Raw genomic sequence first — 22,508 nt, forward strand, 5'->3', positions numbered from 1 at the left:
TCACTTGCCCAAGGACCTTGATCAACTTCTACCTCATATTCTTTCCACAAAGTAGGAAGTATCCCTTTGCTCTATCATAGAATTTTGCATGTGTCAAACTTTGAAGCATTCTATTAAGATTAATTAATTAATTAATTGATTCTTAAGTTTATGAGGAATATATTCTTGACATTTTTCAGATGAAGAAACTGAGCCAATGAGTGAAAACATGACTTCTTTAAGATTGAATCAAGATTGGGGGCATCTGGGTGGCTCAGTGGATTGAGAGCCAAGCCTAGAGACAGGAGATCCTAGATTCAAATCCTGCCTCAGACACTTCCCAGCTGTGTGACCCTGGGCAAGTCACTTGACCTACCCAGGGCCTAGCTTTTACCTATTCTTCTGCCTTGGAACCAATACACAGTATTGATTCTAAGAAGGAAGGTTTTTGAAAAAAATGATTGAATCAAGGTGTAGTACCAAGAGACCTCTAATTCCCTTGATTCAGTATGATTCTGAAAAGCATTTACATGTTTTTGGGAGCTTACAAAGAATAAACTTGACCATCTTTGTAGTTGAATGTGGTAGGAAGACACCATACTTAATTCTGTTCATCCTCCCTAGACATTTTTTAATGATGAAGAGGTTGAGGCAAAGGCATTTAAAAAAAGTAAATTGTATTGTTTATAGAAAGGACAGTAAAAAAATACATATTTTTACTTGTCCTAATAATTCAGTTAAATACCTATAGAAAAAAATTGAATTGCTACTTTAAATAGAAAGTTAAATTTGGTCACTAACACCATTGTTTCCTCATTATTGCTACATTCTACATTGCTGTCTTAGGATATCAACCATGGATTGACTGAGGTAAGTTTGGTAATACGGTCCTATGTTCAAAGTAAAACAAGTCACTTTTATCTTGGTTTTGTGATAACTCCTTCAAAGGTTATTACCCTTTTCATTTCCTATGATTCTAAATGTGATAAATATATGATGTAAGAAAAAATGGATTTGTTCAAATCTAGATCTTTAGCATTTTTTTGTGGGAAATGATTAGCTGAATGGATATTACAGCTATTCTGTACTACATTTGTTGTAGCTAAGGTCACTATAAAATGAATAAAATGAATTCTTATTTTCCTTATTACTTTCATCATAAAATCTGAATTGTGTTGCTAAGAGATTAGTGTTTTTGGAATGAGGAGATCTGAGTTTAAGTCCTAGGCCCAGCATTTATTAGCTATATAACCCTGGGCAAATAGCTTCTCTCTCACTCATTTTACATACATGCAAAATAATGATTATAATCCTTCTTAATTATGTATCTTACAGAATGTTTTGAGAAAACTACTTCATAAATGCCAAAGTACTAGATAAACTTAGAGCTACAAAAATTTGATATTACATGTTACAAAAAATCACTGCATAATATCTAAAATAACATTATACTATACCCAATACCAAAAAATATAAATGTAAGAAGTTAAAATATATAGTAGGCTGTGAAGAACTACTGATATCTTCAAATTTTATGAGTAAAAGGATATAGGCACGATGATTATTGTCAACTGTCACTTTTATATATTACGTTATAAATGTGGCTTTTTTTAAAAGGCTTTAGCCATTTGGATGGGTGAATGCTTCTATAGCTCCAAACCATGTTGTTAACACACAAAATTTTTTACTTAAAGGTAATTTTTCAAACTTTTTGGTTTTCCGTTTTTGTTCTTTTCACTTAAACTTAATGGATTTAAAAAACAAATAGCTTCACCTGGTGTCTATTTGTGTAATCTGTGAAAGGATCCATGAATAGAAGGAATTGGGCATCTAATTGAGAAGAAATAGCAATTCAAAATTTCTTTTATTAAAATGTTCAGTAGATGCTGCTTATGGTAGAAGATTGCTACTCACAGTCTTTTGGGATTTTGAATACTCTGTTAATTGACTAGTATCTGACAGTATCAAATTAGTTTGATTATATTTGTATTGAGTCACTTTTTGGCTCTACATAATGATTTATTCAACTGATGGCTATCGTTATCATTGGACACAACGATATCAAAACATTATTGGTTAAGCTTGGCTAATTATAATGTCAGATATATGTGGGAAGGGAAATCGTATGCTATGGTGGACAGTAGTGAAAGTAGATGATGAATTGATTCCCAGATCTCTAATTTGGGAGATATTATTTTTTATGTGACTCATTTAGTGAAATATTTATTTAATCTGTGACCTAGTTCTGTTTCAGACTCTGTAATACACAGTTGAGAACTAAATTTTGGGGGGATTAGAGGAGCCTTCTCCAAAGGGATTATTTCCTTTTTTGGCTTCTGTGTCCCACACTCAGCATTTATTGTGGTAACTCTCCCAATGTAGGTAAAAGAGTTTCCTGGTTCCTATATAAGCACTGGAAGGAACAAATGCATGACAGGTATAGGATAGCCCATTTTGCCACCCCACAGAAAATGGGGAAGCACCCAGGTGCCCAAGGAATGCACAGGAATTCTTAAATAGGTATAGAAAATACATAAACCCTAGCCAGTGTCCCTCCTCGAAAGAAACAAAACTTGGGAGTTGTCAGCAAGTCAATATTCTTAATAGTCTAGTGACTTTCGTGTCCTCTGACAATGTCCTATGCAATCCTTTGCCAAGCTTATAATTCCCCATGTAGTTTGGACTGCCTCAACAAGGTAAATATGATGAGATTATCAAATAGTAGCCTTCCCTTCAATCTGCATTGTCTGAGACACTCTTGGTGATAAGGGGAGCAAAGCACAGCACCTTACCTCGTGACTTTAGCCCCTCTCTGATGTCCTTTCTTTTTCTAAGGGGTAGGCTGCTTTGAGAATTGACCTTCTGCCCTGCAATGCCAGATCTCCACATTCTCTTGTGATTATTCATGACATAGCCTTCAAGAAGTCTACTTCCTCTGCTCTAGCAGAGGCTAGATTCTGGATCATAGTGGCTAGAAATTTTTTTCTTTTCTAAGAGGGTTGCATTCAGGTACATTGTCCAAGCTTGGGGCCTTGTGGGAAAGTATATGTCTGCTGCTACCAAATACTTTTGCAGGAAGATCAATATCCCCCTGTGTCCCAGCTATTGCTCTCTCTTTGGTTGATAAAGTCCTTTATTAGGAAATTTTTTTTCTCTTGTCAAGTGGGTAGGAAGGATATGAGTGAACACATGTAACTCCTGTGTGCTTCTAAGCTGAAGGAGATCATAGGTGTTTTTTCTCAGCCCTACCCTCTAAACCCAGATCATCTACTGCAATCTGGTTTATTCTTTGAACAGAAAAAAATAAAAATATGCTGAGTAGGTTATACCAGCTCAAAGGAACAGCTTGTATCTTGAGTCAATTCTCTCCCAACATTTGCTCTTCCAAGAGTCTCAGCCATCTAGATCTTGGGAACAGCCCTTTTCAGTGAAAATCAGTCAGGCATTATTTTTTTGTCTTCTACCATGGAGCACTGTCTCTGCTCTTTAGAGAGAAATAATGTCTATCAAATTGAATTACTCCTCTTATACTTATACTTCTTATAAGTAGTCTTATACTTAAACATATAATTCTGTTAATCCTTAAATGATTACTTACAATTGGCATTTTATACATTCTCAGCACTGTTATCCTAACCTGCAATTAGAAACCAGTTTATTTAATATTTCAGCTAGGTGAAGATTGGGTATTCAGAGAACAGGCTCATCAGATGATGAGTTGTTCCAGCCCCAGTTGCTCATTGAGACAACTAGAGCCTACCGAGCAATGAACTGTAATCCGTATCACTTGAGGGTTATGATGAAATCATAAGTATTTTATAGAACTCAAAAATGAACACTGTCTTGTTATGTGAGGTGGAACATATTTTTACATGGGTCAGAACTAGCAAAACGAATTCATATAAAATTGAAAATTCAGAAAGGTGTAGAAGTCATTATGGCGTTATTTAATTTAGTTTTTTTCTGAAATTTCCTCTACAAAGTATTGCATCACAAGGAGATGTACTAATATTTAATTTGTTTTCTTCCAGTTAACGGAAATCCCAGTTACAATTTGTACTTATCCATTTGTATTTGATGCCCAGGCAAAAACTACACTGTTACAAACAGATGCAGTCTTGCAGATGCAGGTAAAACTGTTCCCTTTTTTATTTGAGTATACTTACTGGACTATCCTTTGGATTTCAAATTAGCAAATATTTTAAAATCTTACTAGTAATCAGAAATTTTCTGTGTTCTTTGCTTCAACTGTGATTTTGGCAAATATATCCTTTACAATAAGATTGTCATTAGACTTATGGAAGTATTAGGCTTCTCAGGTCCTTTACAGCTGAGATTTCTGAACTCTGGAAGTCTGTACTTTCAGGTCAACAATAGTCATTTTATTAAGCACCTCATCTATACCAGGCACTGTTATATGCACTAAGGATACAGAGGGAGACACAAAAACATTCATTCCTCTCCGGGAGCTCAAGTCTTATAGGGGAGACCACTATAAATATAAAAAATAATAAAGGCTGATATAATAATATAAATTAGTATTTTAATTAAAGCCATGCTGATAGATAAAGTCATTAGACCACGTGCTTATAAGAATTCAAAATTGCCGCCCCAGTCATTATTACCTCTTCCTCAGTCTGCTGGCCAAGAGACCACTCCCCCCTAACCCAGGAGATTATAAACTCTTCTCTGCGTCAAGATGTAGGTGTCCCCATGCCCAAAGAACCGGAACCGGAAACCTGTTGGACCACGGGAAATGTAGTTTGATAATGTCCATAGAAAATACATATATATACTTAAAGATGACATCTCCCAAATTTCACTTTTACAATTCCCCGTGAGGTCCGGCAAAAAAAAGGTTAACCCTTTTTCTTCGCTGGACCTGTAAAAATAGACAACTTCTAAAATTTTCAGGAATTTGGGGATAAAAGAAATAGATGAACAAATGGTTAAAATTAGCCGCATTGACAAAAAACCAATTTGGGGGCAGTCCCCTATTGGTATAACAGTGTACAATTAAAACAATATATACAATTCAATTTCAACTCCCCATAGTTCAATCAACTGCACCCCAAAGTTCAAATTTTGGTCTTCATGGTACAGTGAAGGCTTTTCAGACATCTTCATGGTGTCTTCACCAAAACAGGTTCATCGTCTGGATTCTGGGGAGATGGTAGGATCCTTATCCTGAAATTATTCTCAAAAGAATTTAAACTTTACATTATAGATTACAAAACATACATTTTCTTCTAAGATTTTATACAATTCCCTGTGAAATTACTCCTAAAAGAGTTAAATATATATATATATTTACATTATCGAATTTTAAAAAACTTGACAGATATCCCTGTGAGGTAAATCTTAAACACACCTTTTTTCTAAAAAAGGGTACCTCAGGTCAGCTAAGGATGAGTGGCTGAGTCCTGGGGGTTGTATGAAATCAAATTGGCAAAATACAAAGAATAAAATTCAAGAAAAAAGAAGAAAAAATTAACTTGTGAATGAAATGTAAAATGTGCAAAAAAATCTGGGGAAAATAAACTTAGACCTTTGAATGAAGGTCTAATTAAAGTGAATTCAGCAGTGTGCAATTACCCATTCAGGGCCAGGACTTAAGGAAAATGTCTCTCTCTGATCTGACTTATCAGCTTTTTTAGGGAACTGAGCCAAATAAATAACCAATCTTAGGTGCTTTCTAGGAATCTAAGTTGAGGGGACCCACGTCCTCTAAAGTTTTTAGAAAAGACTGGGACTCCAGGACTCAAACCCCAATTTCCAAGCCCTAAAGTATTGGCATAGAACTGCTGCAATTATGCAGATCTTAGTCAGTCAAGTCTCTGACCATGTGCTTTCTTTTTTAGCACGAAAACGGCTTTCATATTCCCTTATAGTAGAATCAGACAGAAAGGCATTTAATCACAGTCCTATAGGCTCAGTTATTTGCTGTAGAATCAGAAAAAGGATAAATAATGATTATATATGTACTTCCAGTACAAGATGAGAAAAGGGGAAAAATCAATTGCTCTCATTAAAAAAAATGTTTTAAAAATCAAAAAAATATATATAGCTTAGAACTAGAAGGGTTATGTTACCCAAAAATGAGGTTTTCATTCTGTGAGTGTAAATGGATCTTACAAATAGCAGATTCACAGTGCACATTCAAATAGAGTACCATTATTTCCAATAGCACATTTTAAAACAATGATGTTTAAAATCATTTACTTGTTACAACTTTAAATCTTAGCTAAGAGTTTCTCAACAAATTCTGTTATTGCTTCCATAGCAAAATCTGATATTTAAAAAAGAAACCTTCTGATATAATCATCCTCAGATAAGAATATACAGGAGCTCCTTGGCTTCCTGTTTTAAAGAATCCTGGGTAGGGAATGCTTCTACCCATTTAAGGCAATAATATCTTATAATAAAATGTATAAAAGCTTTATCCTTTAAGACAACAATTTTTAAGGATTTAAAGTAAAAGTTAAAAAATACCTCTTGTAAAATTACAAGGTAATATTCAAAGCATGGAAACTTTCAAGGTTCGTTGCAATTACCAAGACAGAGTAAATTTTAAAAGACATGTGCTCTATAAATCCAGTAGTATCAGATCAACAGCTGGTCAAAACCTCTTACCAGTTCTAATAGATTTTTCTCATTATTTGGGAGTTACAATAAAATCATAACAGAATTAATCTAGCAGCCACAAACTTCATTAACTTACAATGATTCAGTTTAACAGGAAAATCAACGAAATAAGCAAGATTAATTTACGAAACTAATTAGCAAAATACAGTAAGATACAGTCTCTTAAAAAACAGAAATAAAACTCATTCAGTTCCGAGGTTTAAAAGTTCACCCCTGGTTCAATTTAAGGTTCTTTTGATTGAGTTCTGCTGAGTTTAAGGTTTTTTTTTTTTTAAAGTTCAAAGTTCTGAGCAGGTATGGGGGTGAATATTTCTTCCCCTGAGTTCAGTTTTTAATCACAAGCACGTCTGAATAGGCCATTCGGCCCCATTAAGGGTAAACGCTAGTTGCTAGGTCCAGACGCTAGCGTCCACATGGGCTTGGGGTTAGTGGAGAAAAGCTCAGGAAAATACCCACGTGTAGTCTGTGTGGGTTGGGGGTGCCTACATTAGGTCTTTAGAGAAACACGTGGAAGGCTAGAATGTCTCCTATAAGAAAGTAGAGAGAAAGGGGAATACTACCCAAATTGTTAGCGGCAGAGCTGAAGCAGTCTCTGGAGGTCAAGATTTCGGCAAAGGCAGCAGCCAGGGGTCATCCATGTTGGGGCTCGGGGTTGAAGTGGAAGCAGCAGCACTAGCAGCACCAGAGGCAAGAAAAGCGGCGCGGAGATCACAGGGACTGGAACGCTGGCAGGCTTGCGGTCAGGAAGCGGTAGGAATGGAGATCAGCGGCAGACGAAACTGGCTGGGCTCTCTGGCGTTTTAGCATCCGCAAGGGTCACCAGGCCTGGGGCATTGAGCAAAATAATTTGCAGCCCTGCAGCCATTAAAGCCATTGTCTCTCTTCCCTGTGAAATAGCCTCTAGGCTGGGGAAAATCGGGAGAGGACTGGGCGAGGAAAAAAATCGCTTCTGAGACTCGGGGTCCCAGAGCCACATGGCTTCCTCTTAAACTATCTAGAAAATTGAGAATTCTTAATCCAAACTTCGTAAGGTCACCATAATTATAAATATGAAAAATAATTATGACTGAAATAATAATATAAATTAGTATTTTAATTAAAGCCATGCTGATAGAGTCATTAGACCATGCACTTATAAGAATTCAAAATTGCCGCCCCAGTCATTATTACCTCTTCCTCAGTCTGCTGGCCAAGAGACCACTCCCCCCTAACCCAGGAGATTATAAACTCTTCTCTGCGTCAAGACGTAGGTGTCCCCACGCCCAAAGAACCGGAACCGGAAACCCGTTGGACCACGGGAAATGTAGTTTGATAATGTCCATAGAAAATACATATATATACTTAAAGATGACATCTCCCAAATTTCACTTTTACACCACCTACATACAACTTTGTTTAAATCAGACATAAACAGGATAAACTGGAGATCGTCTCAGAAGGGAGACACTAGTATTAAGTGGGGATCAGGAACGGCTCCTCACTAATGGAGGTATTTTAGCTGAGACGTTAAGGAAGTCAGCTAAGTCCTGAAACAGAGATGAAGAAGGAAAGAATTCCAGTCATGGGGAACAGCAGGTGAAAATGTATATAGGAGATGGCTTGGGAGAGGAACAACAAGGTGGCCAATGTCTCAGGATGTAAGAAGGCTGAAAAAGGTAGGAAGAGGCCTGGTAATGAAGAACTTTAAAGCCAATCAGACGACTTTATATTTGATCCTTGAGGTAGTAAAGAGTCACTGGAGGTTTTTGATTGGGGATGGGGTTGGTGACCTGGTCAGATGTGAGCTTTGGGATTAATTTGATGGCATTGGAGTAGAGATTGGACTGGAGTGTGGAGAGACTTGTGACTACAAGCCAAGAAGCTGACTATTGTAATCATCCAGGCCGAAGTGATGACGGCCTGCATTAGAGAAGAAGCAATGTCAGAGGAGAGAAGGGGACATATTGGAGAGATGCTGAGAAGGTGAAGTCGACAGGTCTTGGCAACAGCCTAAGTATGGGGGTGAGAGAGAGTGAGGAGGCCAAGATGCTGCCTAGCTTGTAAGCCTGGAGGACTAGGAAGAAGATGGTGCCCTTGACAGTAATGGGGAGGTTTAGAAGGGGGAAAGTTTTGAGCTAAAGAGTATTAGTTCATATTTGAATAAGTTGAAGTCAAGATGTCTTTGGTACAGATTTCCAGTAAACATTTGGAGACAGATAGGAGACTGGATGTCAGGAGGGTGGTTAGGGTTGATTATATAGTGAAATAATATAGAGGGAGAAGAGAAGAAATGAGGGCCCATGTTGTCTGGGTGCAATTTTGGATTAGATCCAGCAAGGAAGGCTTAGAGCAGTGATGGTGAGTCTTTTAGAGACTGAGTGCCCAAACTTCAACCTTGACGCTGCATGTAAGCCCTGGGCCTTACCCCAGATGAGAGGGAGGAAGTGCTTCCATTGGGCTGCTGGGCAGAGTGGCAGGTGAAGAGAGAAATATCCTCAGATGTATGTGGAGAGGAGGGGGAAGGGAGCAGCCCTCTCTGGCATACATGCCATAGTTTCTCTGACATGGGCTTAGGGGAAGCTGCAGTGTCCCAAAATCCTAAAGAGAAAAGGTTTATCAATGAGATGAGGATTATTGACAGTGTCAGAGGACTGCAGATAGGTAAAGAAGGAAGAAGATTGAGAAAATAGCATTTGGTTTGTTTACTAAAAGATTATTGGCAACTGGAAAGAAAAATGAGATGTGTCAGTTTATTATCTGTAGAATCTTAGCCTCTGCTTCTTGCTCTAGTCAAGAGATTTCAAGAGACCAGCAAGTACTCAGATTCATTGATATTGTTAACATTCAGAACTTGTTGATGCTCTCATTGGACTATGAAGTTGTGAATCTCATAGCAGAAAGAAGGGGGTTTTGGTTGTCACATGACTTTACATTTAGTTGTCACTTAAAATATCGAACTCCTTATCTTTCCCCCTAAACTGTCCCTTTCTCTTATCTTCCCTGTTACTGTAGAGGGCAACACCATCCTCCTAATTCCTCAGGCTAACAACCTCAGAGTCATCCTGGCCTTCTCCCTCTCTCTTACTTGTTTATCCAGTCTATTGCCAAGGTCTGCTGATTTTCCCTTTGAAACATCTCTCAAATATGCCTCCTCCTCTCCTCTGACACCATAGCCTGGTATAGACCCCCATCACCTCCTGTCTGGACTATTTTAATAGTCTCTCAATCGATCTGCCTGCCTTATTTCTCTCTACTCCATTTTCCAGTTAGCTACTGAAGAGATTTTCCTCAGTATGGCAGTAAAGAAAAGTAGTAAATGTTGGAAGATGTGGCAAAATTGGGACACTGATGCATTGTTGGTGGAGTTGTGTACTGATCCAACCATTCTGGAGGGCAATTTGGAATTGTGCCCAAAGGACTATAAAACTGCATACCCTTTGATCCGATAATGCCACTCTTGGGTCTGTATCCCAACGATATTATAAAAAGGGGGAAAGGACTTAACTTGTACAAAAATATTTATAGCTGCTCTTTTTTGTGGTGGCAAAGAATTGGAAATTATGGCGATGTCCATCATTTGGGGAATGGCTGAACAAATTGTGGTACATGTTGGTAATGGAATACTATTGTGCTATAAGAAATTATAAGCAAGATGATTTCAGAAAAAACTGAAAAGATCTATGGGAACTGATGCAGAGAGAAATAGACAGACTTGGGAAAACATCGTACACAGTAACAGCAATATTGGATGGTGATTATCTGTGAAAACTTGGCTACTCTCAGCAATGCAATGATCTGGGATAATCCTGAAAGACTTAGGACAGGGAATGCTATCCACCTCGAGAAAGAACTATTGGAGTTGTCTTTCACATCATTGTATCTTTGGTTTTATTTTGGAGTTTTGGGTATGTATATATTACATGACCCATATAGAAGTGTGTTTTGCATAACAATAAATAATGGGGGGGGACCTTTTTTCCCTAAAGAGCAGTTCTAACACTATCACTTTCTTGTGTTCAATAAACTACAGTGATTCCTCATCTCCTTTAGGATCAAATAAAAAAATCTCTGCTTTGGCATTCATAGCCCTTAATAACCAATAACCTATCTCTCCCTATCCCTCTCCTTTTCTAGTCTTCTTTCACTTTATATCCCTCCATGTACTCTTCAATCCAGTGACACACTGGCACCTTTACTGTCCCAACAACCAAGGCATTCTTTTTTAAGGCATTTTCTCTGACTGGCCCCATGCCTGGAATGTTCTCCCTCTTCATCTATGATATGCCTCCTGGCTTCCTTTAATTCTCAACTGAAATTCTATCTTCTTCCGAAAGTCTTTCCCCTTCCCTCTTAATTCTGGAGGCTTCCCTGCTTTTATCTTGAATATAGCTTGTTTGTGCATATTCATTTGCATTTCCAGCTCTTAGAATAATGCTTGGCACTTAGTAGGCACTTTATAAATGCTAATTATAACCTAACTGAAGGATGAATGTGGTTCACCTTATTGCAGCTGCCTTTAAGAAGCCTCACTACTAAAGTTTTTAACCTTTTATTTTACAGATGGCTATTGACCAAGCCCACAGACAGAATGTCTCCTCTCTTTTTCTCCCAGTGATTGAGTCTGTGAATCCATGTCTAATTCTTGTAGTCCGTAGAGAAAATATTGTAGGCGATGCAATGGAAGTCCTTAGGAAAACAAAGAATATAGATTACAAAAAGCCACTTAAGGTAATTTGACATTTCTCTTTCTCTCTCATGGCAGGGTATTCAGAGATCTGTGTCCTTTTGGGCACACATGTGCATGTGCGAGTGTGTTTGTGTCATGTTGTAATGTAGCCAACTGAGCCTATTTACCTGTTTTCTGTTTTAAACAGTTAATTGTTTAGTATTTTCTTTAACCTGTGCTGTATACCATACTGAATATAATTTCATTTGTTTTTAAACCCATTTGAAGGTTATTTTTGTAGGAGAAGATGCTGTTGATGCAGGAGGTGTACGCAAAGAATTTTTCCTGCTTATCATGAGAGAGTTGCTGGATCCAAAATATGGCATGTTTAGATATTATGAAGACTCTAGGCTTATATGGTTTTCTGATAAGGTAAGAAATTACTCAGGTTTCTTGAGTTATTCTGATAATAGTCATTTGTTAAAACAGCTACCAGATTTCTAACAGTGCTCATTCAGCACCTTTGGTGTAAAAAATACATTTAGAAGTCAGCACTTTTAGTTTTTCTTTTAGAAAGCTTTTTGTCCATGTTATCTGAATCTCTTTACCTCACACAAGCTTCAGTGGAGGCTGGCCAGAGGAAGGCATAAATCATCAGGTGACTTCAGATTCACAGTTGAAATCTAAGATGAATTTTAATTGTGTTGTGTTCCACAGAAGACTATTGTCACCATCCCTCTGCTTTGTCACTTAAGAAATGAAACCATTAGATAAGACATAAACTTCCTTGAGAATGCTTATAGAACTTGGAGTTTGAAGAAGTCAGTAATGGTCATTCTACTTCTCTTCTTTACCTTGATATTTATGTCTTTTTAGGAGTTCTTCATTATACCAGCACACTGAATGGAATTTCGTGTTCCACTTCTGTTTGGTTTAAGACTCTTTTAATCCTTTTAATAGGAGTCTCCGACTGTAAAAGTTTATGTTTTAAGATGCAAAATTACATTCATTTTTATTTACTGTAGTAAAATTTTTAACTTAATTTTTGTGACCTCAAGTTATCACTGATTTTTTTTTCCCCTTTGAAATTCATAGACCTTTGAAGACAGTGATTTGTTCCACTTGATTGGAGTTATCTGTGGATTAGCAATTTATAACTTTACTATTGTAGACCTCCATTTTCCTTTGGCTTTGTACAAGAAGCTGCTGAAAAGGAAGCCTTCCCTAGACGATTTGAAGGAATTAATGCCTGATGTTGGGAGGTCAGTGGGTCCTACATGGTGCGGACTGGGGGGATAAAAAAAGGGTCCTACCAGATACTTCATTTATTTGCCCAAGATGAACAATTCATTTTATTATTGTTAATTAGCTTATAAAAGTTTATGAAATGGAAAAAACAAGTTCTTAATAGAACATTCCTCAGATTGAAGGCTATTTAATGAGACTGATTGTAATTTCTGAAAAATATATGAATGAAGGCACCATGAATAATTTTTTTAATTGACCATGATCCTTGCAAATAGCAGAGAACACATTTATGAGAGTAATATTTTCTGAGAGTTCATTGATAATGTGAGCAAAAAAGAGAAAATTCAATTTTATTTTTGATGTGCTAAATTCTTAACTGGAAGTTTCATATTGAATTGAATACAAGCAAGCATGGAATAGAAATGTGATTCAGAACAAACACACTTCCTCAAAATAAGTGTATCATGTGGTCTTTGCATTCAGTAAAAGCAATAAAAACCATGGTGATTTCCCCACACACACACAAGAACTAAGGAAAAAAACTAGGATATTTTCTCAAGCTTGCCTTTTAGGTTCACCTCACTTAAAAGAGATGCTAAATATAATTCGATATAAAAATTTTGCACAATTTCAACATGTAGCTGATAAAAGTCTAAAATGGCTACCAAAAGAAATATTAAATAGCTGAATAATAATAGTTTAGTGAATAATAGATCTCTAGGCTTGGAATCAGGAAGACCTGAGTTCAAATGCAGCCTTAAATATCTGTGAGAATACTTGAATCTGGTCAAACCAATTAACCTCTGACTGCCTTAGTTTTCTCATCTATAAAATGGGGATAATGATAGCCTTGCCTTGTAGGATGAGATTCTCATGAAGCCTAAATGAGCAAATAATTGTAAAATGCTTAGTGCAGTGCCTGGCATATAGAAAATGCTGTGTGTTAGCTATTGTTATTAGAAAAAAAATATTTGCTATCTTTAGGCAGAACAGAATACCCAGTTTTCACTTTTACCTGAAAGAAATATATCTCTTTTTTAACAGAAGCATGCAACAGTTGCTCGATTATCCAGAGGATGACATAGAGGACACATATTGTATTAATTTTACGGTGAGTTAGAAGGATGCAGTAGTCCAGAATAACCTACCACTTGCTATTTGCTTTGTAGCTCTATCAACTTTTATCTGGATCCTGAGAAACACTTTTCACATAGATTTTTCCTAACCCCAATTCTTGGTAAAATTTTGATCCTGAGTATTTGTTCAGTGCCTTGTGTTCAGCATTTGGGTTACCATGAGGCCAAGGCCTGGTTCCTGCCTCCCCAGAGTTTCCAGGCTAATTTAGAGACAAAAAAATGACAAACAGTAAGGAGATATGGTATTGTGGTGGGAGCCATGAACAAAGTCAAAAGATAAGACAATTTTTTTTTTCAGATTTGCTACTTGATATTAACTGTGTGATTTTGCTTTAGTCATGAAATCTTTCTGGGCTTCAGTTTATAGATCTGGCTAGGGGGTTGGATCGTATATTCTCAACTCCTTCCGGCTCAAAAGATTCTATGATGATTGGTCAGTTGTGTTAAATGCCAGAGAAGTACCAAGTGTACCTAGTGTACCTGAGGAGAGGATCAGAAAAGATGGAAATTTGGAGGCTTTACAAGATGGGATTGAATTTTAACTTAAAAATGGACAGGAGGGAGAGAGAGAGGGCTTTTAGGGAGGATATAAAGTGATCAGAAGTAAGATGGTAGAATAGTTAAGGTATGCTGAGGGAACAGTGAGAGAACCAGTAGAGATAATGAGACAGATATAGGAATTTACCTTTACTCTGGTTATGGACAAGGCAATCACCACAGGTAGAAATATTTCCTAGGAACATAGTGGTATCACTTAGACCAGCGATGGCAAACCTATGGCATAAGTGCCAAAGATGGCACACAGAGCCCTCTCTGTGGGCACATGAGTCATAACCACACACACCCCAACCCCCGAGTTTGTTACTAGAAAGGTAGAGGGATTTGGATGGAGTGGCTCCCCTCCCCCTCTACCCATGCCTAATGACTTTTTTTCTCACACACATACACACCTGTCTAGCAGCCCAATGGGGAGTACACAAGCGGGTAAGGTGAGCAGCTCACAGGGAGCAGAGCTGGAGGGGAGCAGAGTGTTCAGGCCACTCCCCTCCCCCCCTCCACACACACCTCTCATCACCCGCCCCTCTGTCCAGCAGCCCAGTGGGAGCACTTTCTCCCATCCCTGTCTGGGGTAAGGGGGGAGGTGGGGCACAGCACGTGTTTGGGGGGCAGGGCTGGCCTGCCTGGCACTCCATCTCTAAAAGGTTTGCCATCACTGGTCCTAAATAGTATAATGTGTATCATTTATTTGCAGTAATCCCAGAATTAAAAGCAGAGGATATATATTCTTACCCTGCTATCAGTTGTTTTTGTTTCTTGAAAGTTTAAGTATATAATAATCATAATAATCTGCTTAATTGAGTCTGATTTTCAAAAAATTTTAATAGATCACCGTTGAGAACTTTGGTACAACTGAGGTGAAAGAACTGATTCCTAATGGGGCAGAAACTCTTGTTAATAAACAAAATCGGTAAGTGATTTTGTAGAACTATATATCTCAATTTATTAAGTTTATCTTTAGATCCAGATCTTAAAATATTTGAGTGGTAGCTGGAGTTTAGGGGAGGTAATTGATTTGAAAGTTTCCCAAGTACTTTTGACTATTTCTTCATTAACATGTTTTGGGTTTGATAACAATTTTTGCTCCTACCTTGGCAACTTTACTGAGGGAATGCAAACTAAATATTAGTATGGGATAGTTAGTAGGACCACAGGTTTCCCCAACTTTTTGTTTTTTTTTTTTAGAACATTGAAAATGAAATTGAAATTTGCTGGAGTAGGCTCTTTTTATTCTTCCTAATTCCTTGGGAAATGAAATTAGGATTTAAATTGTGAATTCTCTAATGAGAGACCATTGAAGGTGCTAATCATACTATCTAGCACATAATATTGGTGGGCTGATTGACGATATTTGGATTTGATTATTATTCCACAGTGACTGTCTTGGGTCAAACATTTATTGTAATGACTTCAGACTGTAAAAATGGCATGAGGTTCCCCCAAAGTAGAATTAGTCTTCATTGTTTAGAAGCCAATAATTCTCCCCTGAGATTCAATTATACTTATGCAAATCTCTTTAGAACTAAAAGTAAGTGGGTTTATGTTTTTGGTGGTTTTCCAGATGCTCAAATGCTACATTGTAGATGAAATGTTTTTGTTCTTTTTTTAAGTCATTCTGGGTGGACACCCAATTTCTAATTAAAATAGGTGGCTCTTTTGACAACAATTTTGAGTTCTTCCCTACTCTATCTCAGTTTGTGGGAGAGTGGCCACAAGTGCAGCAAAATCCATAATCTAATTGATTCGATGGTGGAATGATTTTTTAATGACATTATCTTCTCAGGCAGAGAATTAATAAAAAGCTTTTAATTTTTAAAATGTAGGTTTGTGAGTGTGTGTGTCTATTTTTTCTTCCCATTTCTAGAATGGAATTTGTTGAATCTTACGTGGATTACATATTCAATAAATCAGTGGCTTCCTTATTTGATGCTTTTCATGAAGGCTTTCATAAAGTCTGTGGTGGAAAAGTCCTCCAGCTCTTCCATCCTAATGAACTACAGGCAATGGTGATTGGGAACACAAACTATGATTGGAAAGAACTTGAAAGGGTAAGGAAAGAAGACAGAAGGTGGCTCAGTAGATTGAGAGCCAGACCCAGAAACGGGAGGTCCTGGGTTCAAATCTGGCCTCAGACACTTCCCAGCTGTGTGACCCGAGGCAAGTCACTTAACCCCCATTGCCTAGCCCTTACTGCTCTTCTGCTTTAGAACCAATACACAGTATTGATTCTAAGATGGAAGGTATGGGTTTGTTGTTGTTTTGTTTTGTTTTTTTTGTTTGTTTTTTTTTTAAAGAAACTTTTAAGGAGAAACAACTTTGTGGGGATTTGAAGACCAAAATAAAATGAAGCTACTGAAGTTGAGTTGATCCTGGGTTCTGATAGTATTCTTTCCTTTAACATTTGAAAGGAAAACACCCCTTTTGTTTTTGTGTGACAGGAAATGATTTGTGAAATGTGTGTTTGAAAGTTGGGATTTACATTCGTTCTTCTAAAAGGCAGGTCACCTGTGACATCAGCAGCCCTAGGAAAGACAGTGTATTTTCTGGCCACTTCAGTAAAGGAAAGTTTACTGTAAAATACCGGCAACCTTAGAATGTTTTGTTTATGTTTTTTTCCCACCAGTCTCAAAGCAGAAAGATAGAAGTGAAATATCTCTTCACCAAGAGAAGCCTTAAGTGAATAATATTTCCCAAGAATAATGACTCAAAAAGAAGCCTGAGTTTCTCATTCCTGTCTGGGAATTTCCAGCAGTTCTCTATTAATTCCTCTTTGAAATACTGAGCTACCTCCATTCCTCCAGTTAGGGTAACAAGAGGGCTGCTCACCTCTTAGGTGTCTCTAGAGTTCACATAGGTGCTTTTACTCGGACCCCTTCTCAAACTCTTCATTCTTTTCCACATTTTCTGTGACCTTGATGTTGGCCTCCCTCTCATAGACCCTCTATCTACCAATGGTGCCTTCGACGTGACTGTCTCCCATGCCCAGGATGCTCAGCCTTCAGGTCTTGGCTCATGCCCCACCTTTGGGAGAAGCCTTTCCTTGCGTGTGATCTCTAGGGTGTCCTGTGTGCACAGTAGTGTCTTCCTGTTGTTTTCTCCATTAAATTGTGAGATCCTCAAGGGTAAGGACTGTCTTTTGTCTGTCTTTGTACCCTCAGTGCTTAGCACAGTGCCTGGCACACTGGAGGCATGTAATAAATGCTGACTCTTAACTTGGAAATAAGTGTTTCTAGTGTTAAAGAGAATCCCAAGTGGAAATCTCAGGACTTCAGAGGCCTAAGAGTTCCATAGATAGAGCAACAATCCAATTCTAAAAGGATACAGTGGACTTACCAGGCAAAACTTTTCCAACTAGTTGTTTGATAACCTTCTAATGAGGAAAGAGAGCTATCACCGGAAGTTCAAGGGATATGTGCTTCTATTTGTATTGCTGGAGCTGAGCAGTGCCTGGCACACAGCACTTAAAAATGGAGAAGAAAGGAAGCAATTAACATTTCTGTAGCACTTACTTTGTGCTAGGCACTGCACTGACCAGGTGATGATTATTATTTTATTTGATCCTCATAACAGTGCTGGGAGGTTGGTGTTGTTATTATCCCCATTTTACAGATGAGGAAACTGAGGCAGACAGAGGTGAGATGACTTGCCCAGGATCACACAGCTAGTAAGTATCTAAGGCCATCAATGCTGTGTGTGCAACTGCACCACCTAATTGCCTGTGTAAAGGCTTTTTGTTGTTCTTAGCAGCAACTAACTAATGCACAATTAATAAATTGGGTAAGAGAATCCCAGTTTTGCAACTTGCCTAGTGGTTTGATCTTGGACAAATTCCTTCTCCATTCTCACCCTCAGCTTCCTTATCTAGAAGATCAGGAGTTTGTGCTGTGTGATCACCAGCATCTCTCCTAGCCCTGGATCTCTGGTGGGAGGATCGAGAAGGGAGGAGAGAAGAGACATTGTTTGGGGAATGCTTTGGGTTTACACCCACCTTTCAGCTCTTGGGGGCCTGATTTTCCAATCATGTGGAGGTGTCCTCTCTTCCTTCATCTTTTTCCCTTTTGTTTCTGCTTTTGGGGAGTTTTGGTACTTCTATCAGTTTTTGCTTTGGCTAATGGTTCTAGAGAAAGTTTGCCAAAGTTTATTTTGAAGTTGAAATGTTCAGATTTCTCTGTACATGCCAGTTGTCCATTTGCAAGGCTTTCCCTATTATAGTGGGAAAATCTTGTCAATTATGTAAGCAACCTAAAATATCTTACTAGGCATTAAATGCCAGTCTAATACTGTTGGAAGTTCTCTTCCAGGTACTTTAACTAAAGTGCTGAATAATGTTTATTATTATAGTGTAAAGAAATGATTAAATTTTCATGACAATGTGGAATATATTTGAGTATCTTTTGAGTTCTGATGATAGTTGTTTAAAAATAGATACTCTGGGCAGAATCTCCTTTATGCCTTTTTCTTGAATCATCTCTTGATTCATTGTTGTAATAATGAAGATTCATACCCTAGAACAGTGATGGCGAACCTTTTAGAGGTGGAGTGCCGGGCCCTGCTCCCACCCCACCCCAGAGAGTGAGTGCTGTGCCCCTCCCCCCACTAAGTGCTGAGTGTACCCCTCCCCCCTTACCCCACACAGGGGAGGGAGGAAGCGCTCCCATTGGGCTGCTGGGCACAGAGGTGGGGCGTGTGAAAAAATGTCATCCAGTAAGTTGGAGGGGGGAGGGGAGCAGCTCTGCCTGAGGCTTTCTGCCTTTCTAGTTATGAACTGGGGTGGGGGGGGTGGCTGTGTGCCCACAGAGAGTGCTCTACGTGCCATCTTTGGTACCCATGTCCTAGTCGTCATCGCTGCCCTAGAAAATGCATTTTTATGTTAAGATGTTGAATGTATATACATAAAATTGTTTTTAAAAGGCTTTTTCCCCTTGTCTCTTCCCATCTTTTCTCCCCTCTCCCACTGGCTAGTATGTGTGAATGCATGAGATTTCATGCAAAAACCTTATATGTTATTCATTAAGTAAAAATTATTATTGACAAACAATTGTTCAAGGAAATGAGAAAAGCCAGAATTTGGGGAATGCAAAATGTATACTTTTATGTCCTTTATGTGTCACAATGATTGGTTGGTGAGAAATTTTGTGAAAATGGAACATCTAGCAAGATAATTATCAATCAGGATACTTCTTTCTTGTGTTTTATGTGTTTTAAATGGACAATGAGAAAGGGAAAGTACACGCGGGGTATTTTTGTCATTCAGAAAAATGTCTATAAATCTTTACCACATGTGCATGTGAACACTTAGTTTCATTTTAGATAAACAGGAAGGTGATTTGATGTGCAGACATAAGAATTTAAGGTATGGTATTGCTTTCACATAGGAAAATATTACTGACCAAACATTGTTAGAATGTGTCTTGGAGACAAATTTTCACTGAAAATTCAGCTTTCCTTTCTGCTTATGACAATTGGCACTGATATGCAAGATGGCTTGTCAAAGTTAGGACTTTTGGTTTTTTTAGGGATCTGTAGCAATGGAATATTGGGAAGACAGTTGGCCCAGATTCCTTAGCATCATTTTCTAGTTGAGTTAATATTTCATATCCAAGGAGACCTACCTTTTATTAACTTGAAGCTCCAATGACTGTTGTTCTTTCTAGAATACAGAATACAAAGGGGAATATTGGGCAGAACATCCTACAATAAAAATTTTCTGGGAAGTTTTTCATGAATTGCCATTGGAAAAGAAAAAACAGTTTCTCTGTAAGTATTTCCATTTAATTCAATTTTAGGTGAGAACTGCATTTAATTTTTTGTATCTGGTCTCTGCCTTCTGAGATTAAAGAACTTTCTAATGCTTAGTATATTTTCAATAAGTCCTTTATTAATCACTTAGTGACTGCATGAGTTATAAAAAGGATTAGAATATTCTATTCTGCCTTATAATTGGTTAAGATCATTTTTAGAAGTTTCCTCATCTAGCTTTTCTATTAATATTTTTTCATATAAGAATTATAAAAATCATTGATTAGCTGGTTCTTCTGATTTTAATTCCTTGAGAAATGTATGGCCTCTTATTTAAAATGAAGAAAAGGAAATACCATGATGTTGGGATTGTTGAATTTCCTATGGTTCTATTATTTAAATCACAGATAAATAAGCTCTGAGCCTTTTTTTTTTTTTAAATAAGACCCAACCCCATTCCTTTCTTCCTTTTCTTCTTCTTTTTGTAAATGTAGCCATAACAGGTTTTAATGAGAGCCCTTTAGGCTGAGGGAGTTTTATACTATTAAATCATTGGAAAATCACATAATTCTTTTTTTAAAGCTCTCAGATGGTATGCTGACATCATTGTGGGAAACAGTGGTCCAGATGATGAAGTATATTCAGAGTTGTGACCCAGTTTACCTCCATTACCTTTTCCCATGCCCTGGAGCTGATGGTAGTTCAGCCTCCCCTCCAATATTTCTTTGTCCTAAGAAGTCAGAGCATGACAGCAGGAAAGGAGTCCTTGAGGGCAGGCTCTGCTACTAAGCGGTGGCTCACTTGCCTTCACAACCTCTCCGGGGCTCAGTGTCCTCGTGTGTCAAATGAGGAGCTTTAGAGTTCCTCCCAGCTCTACAGTGTAATTCTGCTTGAAGGGTAACAAGAAGCAACGTGGCATTGTGACTAGAGAGCTGGGGCTGGGTTCGGGTCTCATCTCATCCCAGATTGGCTTTCTCTTAAGTAGAAGAGAAGGTGCAGACCTGCTTTAAAAGGGGAGTTTTCTCATCTGGGAGGACCCTATTCCAATGAAATCGCAGGTGCAGACCTTCTCCTTACGTAAAGGGTTCGCTAAGAAATAGAACAACTTTTACATTGAAATGTGGATTCGGCCACATGCCACTTCTAATGATGTTGCTGTTACTCAAAACATTGTAGAAATTTCTATTGGAATATCCCTAGCAAAATCCTTTTTATAATTCTTAGTGTTGTGAAATCGTTCATCCTTTGAGAGGAAAGATATTGTTGATTTACAGTAGAAAGTTATTGAAAATCAAATCTGCTGAATAAAGAAATCAGGTTGAATGATACCATCTTTGGTCAGTAACAAGCAGTAGCCAAAAAAGAAAGAGACCTGGCACTGCTAGGTAGCTCAGTGGATAGAGTGCCTGCCTTACATCCAAGAGGGGAGGGCCTGCTTCAAATCTGGCCTCAGACACTTTCTGGCTGTGTGACCCTGGGCAAGTCACTTAACCCCCATTGCCTATGCCCTCATCTCTCTTTTGCCTTGGAAGCACCATACTGATCCAAGAACAAAAGATACGGGTTTGTAAAAGGAAAAAAGACAACAACTTTGTTGTTTGGCATGTGAACTAACCCTCACACCATGTAGATATTTCAGTGATCTGCTTTGAGGTCAGTAAGTCAGTTGTTTTAACATTTACATCATGGTACAAGTTTTCCAGCAAGTAGGTTTGAAAGTTTCTCTTCTATCAGGTAAAGCTATTTATACAAATTCCTGACTAGAATGATTTTAGTAGAGAAATAACTAAAAGTCACATTTAGTTGGACAGTACTGTTACAATGCAAATGTTTGTTTTTTTAAGTTTTCATTAAAAAACATTTCTTGATAGTATTTTTGACAGGTAGTGATCGGATTCCTATCCTTGGTATGAAGAGTCTTAAACTGGTCATTCAGTCAACTGGAGGTGGAGAGGCCTATCTCCCAGTCTCCCACACCTGTTTTAATCTTCTCGATCTTCCAAAATACACAGAGAAAGAAATTCTACGTTCTAAACTGATCCAGGCCATTGATCACAACGAAGGCTTCAGTTTAATATAACTTTAGAGGTATTCTGACTAGTTAGTTTAATGCAGCAGCATTAAACTACTTCTTTGTGTCTTTCATGTGGTGGGGAGTTCAGTGGACGCGGTGTCAGAGATGACAATATGATTAATTGCTTATTTACAGAATGTTCCGTGACATACAGATATTCATGGAAGCCAAAAAGTCCTAAAAGAAAATGAACAAACTATGTTAATACTAGACTTATTGTACAGAACCATGGACATTTTTTTGTCATCTACCAATAAACATGCAAGTGGTGTGAATACCTTCAAGTTTCACTAACATGAATTTTAATGGTCTGCATATTACAAAGATGATCTTGGTGTGCGAGTGCATGGAATGGTTGCTTAATTCTTTTCAATCACTGGGTGAAAACATTTAACTTTGGTTTGCAATAGTCACTTAATTATTTTTCATTTTGTAAATAATGTTAAAAGTTTTTGTAATAAAATAGTTACGTTCTGATACCAGT

General features: G+C 37.9%; 1 protein-coding gene across 6 annotated transcripts in view; it reads left to right on the forward strand.

Moving 5' to 3' along the window:
• HERC4 (HECT and RLD domain containing E3 ubiquitin protein ligase 4) overlaps positions 1-22,303 on the forward strand; it is a 96,097-nt gene extending 73,794 nt beyond the window's left edge. For 3 of the 6 annotated variants that reach the window (XM_044659204.1, XM_044659206.1, XM_044659207.1), the window contains 9 exons: positions 4,011-4,109; positions 11,164-11,331; positions 11,558-11,701; positions 12,365-12,531; positions 13,562-13,628; positions 15,039-15,121; positions 16,076-16,259; positions 19,866-19,968; positions 21,822-22,303. In XM_044659204.1, the coding sequence (XP_044515139.1) occupies positions 4,011-4,109; positions 11,164-11,331; positions 11,558-11,701; positions 12,365-12,531; positions 13,562-13,628; positions 15,039-15,121; positions 16,076-16,259; positions 19,866-19,968; positions 21,822-22,030 (1,224 nt within the window). In that variant the 3' untranslated portion in view covers positions 22,031-22,303. Of the gene's footprint in view, positions 1-825; positions 850-4,010; positions 4,110-11,163; positions 11,332-11,557; positions 11,702-12,364; positions 12,532-13,561; positions 13,629-15,038; positions 15,122-16,075; positions 16,260-19,865; positions 19,969-21,821 lie in introns of all 6 variants that reach the window. The other 3 variants (XM_044659203.1, XM_044659202.1, XM_044659205.1) reach the window with 3 other exon arrangements.
• Positions 22,304-22,508: the final 205 nt, after the last annotated feature.

This window comes from Gracilinanus agilis, chromosome 2 (genome assembly GCF_016433145.1).
Source record: "Gracilinanus agilis isolate LMUSP501 chromosome 2, AgileGrace, whole genome shotgun sequence".
Classification (NCBI taxonomy): domain Eukaryota; kingdom Metazoa; phylum Chordata; class Mammalia; order Didelphimorphia; family Didelphidae; genus Gracilinanus; species Gracilinanus agilis.